The 8,198-nt window shown below is 37.8% G+C and overlaps 1 protein-coding gene across 1 annotated transcript in view; it reads left to right on the plus strand.

The window, feature by feature from the left end:
• The window catches only part of b3glcta (beta 3-glucosyltransferase a), a 176,530-nt gene extending 168,583 nt beyond the window's left edge, over positions 1 to 7,947 (plus strand). Inside the window, exons 14-15 of the mRNA XM_043692052.1 lie at positions 550 to 694; positions 7,491 to 7,947. Of these exons, the coding sequence (XP_043547987.1) occupies positions 550 to 694; positions 7,491 to 7,664 (319 nt within the window). The 3' untranslated portion in view covers positions 7,665 to 7,947. The remainder of the gene's footprint in view (positions 1 to 549; positions 695 to 7,490) is intronic.
• Positions 7,948 to 8,198: the final 251 nt, after the last annotated feature.

Raw genomic sequence — 8,198 nt, forward strand, 5'->3', positions numbered from 1 at the left:
GAAGGCTGAAGGGTGATCTTACACAGGTTTATAAAATCGTGAGGGGGTTGAAAAGGGTGAATAGCCAAGGTCTTTTTCCTAGGGTAGGGGAGTCCAAAACCTGAGGGCATAGGTTTAAAGTGAGCGGGGAAAAATTAAAAGGGTCCTGAAGCGCAACTTTTTCACACAGAAGGTGGTGTGTGTATATGGAATTGACTGCCAGAGGAAATGGTAGAGGCAAGTACGGTTACAACATTTCAAAGACATTTGGACAGGTACATGGATAGGAAAGGTTTAGAGGGATGTGGGCCAAATGCTGGCAAATGGGACTGGTTCCGTTTCAGAAACCTGGTCAGCATGGACAAGTTGGACCAAAAGGTCTGTTTCTGTGCTGTTTGACCCTGTTGCATCCAGAAACACCTAAATTCACAAACAGGCTTCAGAATGTGCAAGATCAAGACTTTTTGAATGATATCAACTAGCCAGATTTGCACTCATTTTAAAATTAATCTAATATATTGTTTTCTTATTCCCATTTTTATCTCTATTCTCTTGCTTTATTTTCTATAGAATTGTCTTTAGTAGAGAAGCAGTGAAACAGTTACTTGCAAGTGGATGCAGTTGTTACAGTAATGATGCGCCTGATGACATGGTTCTAGGAATGTGCTTCAACAGCCTTGGTATCCCAGTAACACACAGTCCTCTTTTCCACCAGGTAATCCTCCCTTTCACATCATTCGCTGTCAGTACAAAAACAATCGTTTGCAACCTGGGAGTACTATAACTGAGTGACTATTTCATTACTTGTAAATATAGTGGATGTTCTTTCCGCGTATTTAAAAATAGGGATCACTGCAAATGCCGGTCAGTACATGAAAAGAGAAATGTTAGCATTGCCATTTCAGATGACAGATGATTTCTATTCAAAATGCTAACCCTTTATTCTCAGATGCTGACAGACTATATGTTCACTTCCAACAATTTGTTTTCCTTTTCACTATATGTTCAGTGCTTTTAGTCTGTTCAGTGCTTTTAATTAGGTTTTAGCGATTAAAAATTATGCACTATTTTGCAAATGAATTCAATGTTAATGTTAATTTTTTTGTCAAATATAGTGGACCCTTGAGCATTATTAGATGGTCACATGTTATCTGGCTGACCACTCTCTACTGATATGGGTTTTCAAAAGGACTTTAGTACCAAACGCACTATGACTCCTTTCCTAATCAAAAATCAGACAATTGCTGAAAATAAAGAGGGAGTGCGTTCCGTTTCAGCAGTTGTATGTTTGTTCCACAATTCTATCTCACTTGTAATAAATAGGTTTAAAGTGAGGTGGTGAAAATTTAAAGGAAATATGCAAGACATGTTGTTTATGCAGAGAATAGTCAATGTCTGGAACATGCTGCCAGGAGGGGTGGTAAAAGCACATACAATAGTAACGTTTGAGAGGCATTTAGACACATGAACAGACAAGCTACAGAGGGATATGGACCATATGCAGACAGATGGAATTAGTTTAGAACAGCAATGTGGCCAGCATGTTTGTGGTGGGCTGAAGGGCCTATTTCTGTGCTGTACTGTTCTATTTTCTTAAATAAAGCCACCTACATTTTTTTTCAGGTTTATGACTTAAAATGATATTCTTTTACCCTTAAATCCTGTGACCCAAACATAGACATCACTTTGGATCTAAACTCTTAACAACTCCTCTTCCTAAAGCATAAATTTCTATAGGAGACAACTGGCTCATTCTGATCCCATGCTAACTCTGCCTGATCAGATCACACTTTTGTTTTTTTTTTAAGCTGTTGTCAAACATTTTCCCAAAATTGAGTTGAAGCATAAGGGTGAATTCCCTTTTTTTCAGGATGGATATCATATTTCCTGCTTGCTAATCCATGTTCCTCAATTTCAATGAGTTTTGAAAGATATCGTTGAAGGGATCTGTGATCACTTCAGCTAATTCCAATGTGCTCCTGGACTGAAATTGTCAGTCTCTTTTAACTTCAGCTCCATCAACCATCTATTATGCTTTGAAGTCTTCCTACGCCCACATATTTCTTTCTCAAATCAGTTGCCCCTCTTTCAACAATAAAAAGTCAAAATATTTATTTCAAATACCACGGTTTATCTACTTTTAGATATCGATTCCTCAGTGCCAGTGAAACCAATTCAATTTCTCTTTATGCTCTTTCTCCTAATGTACTTGGTTTACAATGCAGAATGATGCCATCAGCGTGGGTTCAATTCCCACACCTGCTGAGGTTAACATGGAGGATTCTCTTTCTCAACCTCTCACCTCATCGGAGATGTAGTGACCCTCCAGTTAAACCACCACTAGAAAAAAAGAGCATACCTATGATCTGGGATAACTATAGAGACTTTATATTTTTACTTAAAGAATTCCTTGCCATTATCCATTAGATTTTCTACTTACATTCGGTGTTTATGTCATTTCCTGGATGTCCCTCTAACTGATTTTGTAAGTCTCCCCGTTTATTCTTTCACTGTACATTTCAAAATTTTAATGTACCTTTTTTTTCTTAATTACACCTTTATGATTCTTTTTGGGCTCTCAGATATATTACTGAAATGAGAATAGAAGAGAAATTAATAAAATAAATTTATAACACAGATTCCAATGATCCAATATATCAGTTAGTTAGACACAAATTCAATACTCCCCTTGTGGTTTTGCTTACTGACTATTGGGAAAATATTTTGAAATAGTACAGTAAACTCTTATAAATGCAGATGGTCTCCATCGCAAGTCTAGTCTATGCCAGGAAGAATAAATTCCATCAAGACTGCAAATGGTGTGTTGACACCCACCAGTTGTTAGGATTATCCACAGTAGTACATTATCTCCATTTCAACCTCTAGTGGCCTATAAAATATTTCTACACTAACATTTATCCCTTTTCTACCCCTGTGTCTACATTCAAACATTTTGCACCAATTTCCACTTTTATGGTAGCTTTATTTGGAAAAAGTGAGCGACCCATGTGCAGATTTTTTTTTTCTAGAGAATTAAATTGGATATTTTGGACTTACAGTATTTTCAAAGGTTTATATTCTCTTTAAAATAAATAGTTCCATGCTGACAATAATGGTCATTTTAAGACCGACACGTCCTCTTCCGATTCACCGTAATGGGGGGAGATCTCTCACCTCTCTGTACAGTGAAACGAGCAGTTCCTAATTTATATTCAAGAGTGTTACATGCAATTTTGAATATTTACCAACTTTTACTAATAGTAATCAACTTATTGTCCGATTGGCCATCATAACGGATTCAGAATTCCCGTTACTTCCCCTCACACAACTTCAGCCATTGCTACCTATTTAAGACTAAATATGCCTATCAAAATACATTTTCAATGCCATTCACTATTCTTTCAACAACAGAAGTAAGAACTAAATATTCTGGGTGCACAAATCAATATATAATGCGCATTTTAAGCTATCTTTCAAGACTGTGGGTATAATGTGTAATGGAAGAGTTCAGTTAGAAACGAAAACATTTGATTGAGAATATCCAACTGATCTCCCGAGGCAGTGGATAGAATGTGTAATGGAAGAGTTCAGTTAGAAACCAAAACTTTTGATTCAGAATATCTAACTTATCTCCCTGATATCAAGTTGTGACTTTGCCACTCACCCTGGTGAAACAATATAAACAGTTGCATATTCTATCCCCCAGGACCTCCTCAGATGTTACAGACACAACAGAGATTGGCTGTTTACTTTCTGTAGAGATTTTTCAGACCTGTCCCCCAATTGAAATGGAAAATGATACTTGCTTATGATTCTTTCTGCTTTACCATGTATGAGAGTAGCTTTAATAGTTAAACTCTTAAGTTAAGCAAGCAGAAATAACCAATAATAAAAAGAAGCATTAGTGGTCCGTCTTCTTGACCTCAAGGTTCCATGGAAAAAACAACTTAACCTTTATCGATATTAAAAGTCACTTCAACCTCAGATCATATTTTCTTTTATAAGCATGTACAACCTTCTTAGCTGTACAAAAAACATAAAAGGAGTTGTGTTTCATGATCGCACAAAGATCTGAATGAATAGTTTATGCATATTACCTGAACCTTGATTATCCAAACGAGATGGGCGGGCACTATTTCATTTGGATAATCGATTATTCGATTAAATGCCTTTCCTCTTAGGCTCAGATTTCTTAAAGTCTGCTCCCTATCTAGGAGACTGCAGCAGCACACAGCGTGCGAGGCCCCGCCCCCAACACCACTCCTACCCCCCTGTTCAACCCCGCAGCCCCACCTCTCAACCCGTCCAACAGCCCCCTGTCCCCAGAACGCCATCCAACACTGCTCCCCGCTCCCAGAACCCCATCCAACCCCACCCCCCAACTCTGCCCCCTAACTGCCCCCAATCCTATCCCCTGATCCCCAGCCCCATCCAACACCACCCCACCACCTCTCCAGGGCATCCGGAGTGTACACCAACAACAAGACTGCTGCAGCGTACGCACGCACCTTTTTACTGCTACTGTTTGACAGGCTCCGTGTCTGCCCTGTGCAGGACAATGTTGGAGAGATTATCTGGGGAAGGGTGGTTTACGGTAAGTGTGGGAAGAGAGAGAGGGCAAGCAGACAGTCATTTGGAGACAGTGCCTGTTTAATCATTGTCACAAAAGACGCGATCACTGTTGGAAACACGTCTTTGATGTAATGTTTCTATCGGGACCTCGAGATTTCTTTTGGATAATCCGATTTTCGGATCATTGATATTCAGATGATCGAGGTTCCTCTGTACGTTGAGAAGCAAATCTAAATGCTATCCCCAAAAGTGGGTGGGTGGTTGCATTGCTATAATGTCACTGAACTAGTAAGCTAGGTAAATGTCTGGGGCGGGGTGGGGGGTGGTGGGGTTAGTGGGGTGTGTGGTTTGAATCCTGCCATGGCAACTGGTGATGTTTGATCAATAAGAATCTGGAATGACCATATAACCACTGTCACTCGTTGTAAATACCCATCTTGTTTACTAATGTCCTATAGGGAAGGAAATCTGCTGTCCTTTCCTGATCTGGCATACATGTAACTTCAGACCTGATGTGGTTGACTCTTAACAGCCCTCTGACCAATTAGAGATGGGCAGTAAATGCACATCCTGTGAACAAATACAAAGGTTAGACTTACTTAATGATATAACTGTTCATCATGACATTGCATAACATTGGGCTGCAGTAAGCTTCTAGATAATAACAGCCAAAGGTATGAAAGGCATTCCAAAACTAACGATTTGTAATTATAAAGCACTTTTAACATGGTAAAATATTGCAGCGCTCAGAAGAGAATTATCAAACAAAATTTGACAGAGCTAAGTAAAGAAATTCTAAGATAACTGAGAGGCAGATTTTAAGGAATGCTATTAAATCTTTTTTTTCCCATTTTGATTTAATGTCTTTCCAAAAGATGGTACCTGTTATTGTAGCACTCTCCCAGTTGTGCAGTGTATTATCAGGCTGGATTATATGCTCAATTTATGAAGCAAAAGAGTTCCACCACTGAGCAAGGCTGAATTTATTATCAAATTTACGTTTTAAAATCCTCTTATATTTTCCGGAATAGAATATTTTTGCCAAGTATTTGTTAATTCTCAAACACAAAATAATAAGACCATAAGACATAGAAACAGAACGAGGCCATTAAGCCCATCAAGTCTGCTCTAACATTCAATGTGATGATGGCTGATTTGATAACTCTCAACACTTTTCTCCCTTTTCCCCATAGCTCTTGACTCCCTTACTGATTAAAAATCTATTCATTCAAGTCCTGTGTTAGTTCCAGGTTCCCCAGTATTATTTCCCGAGTCTTGATCTCTAAGGGTCTATGTTGTTGCCATGTCTCTGAGAGACAACAGTACATACATAGTTGGAGATACAGCTGAGAGACTTAGACCTCTATAAAACTGCAATTAATTTATTAAGTACTTAAACAAATAACACACACTTTTAACTCCTAGAGATATCTCAATCACTGTCTTTCACTATCCTGATTTCTGTAACTAAATCCAGACATTATTATCTGGGAGATTTTGCAGCTGGCCAGACTGGAATTCTGCTTGATGTCTTCAGCATGCCTCCTGCAACATTAATCTTCAAAGTTTTGCTGCACCAAGGGCTCTCTGTGCCTTATTTGGAATTACCTGTGCACGTGACCAATCCTGAATACTTTGGTCAAAAGTATGCCTTATTGGACTAATCCATGCACGTGAGCAATCCTGAATATTTTGTCCAAATGTATGCCTTATCTGGCAAAGTCAGCAGTTACTGATTTCCTGCAGTTTTAACTCTTAGCAGACTTGATTGACTCAGCATAATTTCACTCACATAACGGCCCATTATCAGTTCCTGTTATCTTCAACCTGATCCAACAAAGTTCACTGTTGCCTCATTTCTTATTTATATATTTATAGAGGTTCTTGCTGTCCATCATGATTTTACTTGCAAATTTATCTCAAAGTTTATCTTTTCCCATTTCTTTTGGCTTTTTTGTTGGATTTTAAAGCTTTCCCAATCACTAATAATTGCCGCATGGTACATTGTTTTTCTTTCAAGTTGATGCCAGCCTTAACTAATTTGGTTAATCGTGGCTGTCGTATCTCCTTCCAGAAACCTTCATTCTCACTGAGATATAGCTTTGCTGTGAGCTATGACTTATTTTCTTCAATACCTGCCATTTTTCCTCAACTGCTATAGTATGAAATGTTCCAGACGGCTTTCAATCTGTCATCTTTGTGCATGTAAACAGGTGTCACTGGACACATGAAGTTGCTATTTGAATCTTCTAAGGAAGTTGAGAGGAAGTCTTCCAGAAATTGCTTAGAGACAATAGCTGTTTTAGTTTCTCAGCTGTCAGATCCTCAAAAGGGCTTCTCAGAAAAAGTGGCAGCGATTGAGCTGGGTGACTTATCTTTTCAAAGGGCATAATGAACCTGATCTCCAAACAATATCAAAACATCAAAACTCCTAAGAGCCATAATACCAGACTTGTGACTTGCAGTAAGTCGCAGAAGTTCCACATCTGCCAACTTCAGTTGTTTACTTAGCTTAAGACCTGTGGCTTTCAATAAGTGGTTTTGAAAAAAAAAGCATCTTACTGTGTCCTTTCAGTGATCTTCTAACAACAGGTCCTGGTATCTCCTCAGTATGTCAAATAAACCAATTATCCAAATCTCCTTTAGACACAAGTCCTCAAGAAATATTAATAGTGGAAATGCTCAATAACACTGTTCACTTGCAGCATTTTTTTCAGCAAATTCTGGAGATGTAAAACAGTTCTGGGAATGAAGTAAGTAACATAACAATAAAATGATGCTTCCTTAAAAACAATAAGCATTGTAAAATCTGAAGTTAGAACTTTTCAACGGCTGATGGAATAGCTATTAAAAATTTGACAAACCAAGCAAATTAGAATTATCTGGTAATTATGAACAGGAAAGCAATATCTAACATCACCATTGCATTTATTTTCTAGGCACGACCAATGGACTATCCAAAAGATTATCTTGCACATCAGGTTCCAATTTCATTCCATAAGCACTGGAATATTGATCCAATTGAAATCTATCAAACTTGGTTGGCTAAAGAAGATGATCCTGTATCACACCAAATAATAAAGGAGCCAAAAAATGAAAGGGAAGATTTATGAATGCCTTAATAATGAAAATACATTTATAATATATAGGTAAATAGTTCATTTAGTTTTCACGAAGAAGGTATTCAACTAGCATTGCAGTTTTTGAAACACCTTCCAAAGCTGTATTCATATTAATAACTTTGCTTAATACTTTTTATATTACAAAGTAAAATGCTGAATTATATTTGTAATTCCCTTGGACAGTATTTGACAAGTATTTCTGGAAAGTATGTGCACTTTTTCTTTTCTGTTAATGTTAAAAATAATTATCTAATTTTGTAAAAATAAATTCCTATCTGTATATCTATATAAATAACTTATTTTATTATACCCAAACTGCCATTTGCTACTTCAATTTGCCACTGTGATAATGAAAATTACTGGGGGAAAGCTTATTCTCTGTCAACAAGATCAGACTGGCTATCCATTTTACACCATGGGTGCACAGACAGTGTACATCACTGAAAGAGGCCAATCGCTCCATTGTGTTTGTGTTGCCCAGGAAAGAGCCATCCAGTCTGATGCTATTTCCCACTGTTAGTCATC

This window comes from Chiloscyllium plagiosum, chromosome 6 (genome assembly GCF_004010195.1).
Source record: "Chiloscyllium plagiosum isolate BGI_BamShark_2017 chromosome 6, ASM401019v2, whole genome shotgun sequence".
Lineage (NCBI taxonomy): Eukaryota > Metazoa > Chordata > Chondrichthyes > Orectolobiformes > Hemiscylliidae > Chiloscyllium > Chiloscyllium plagiosum.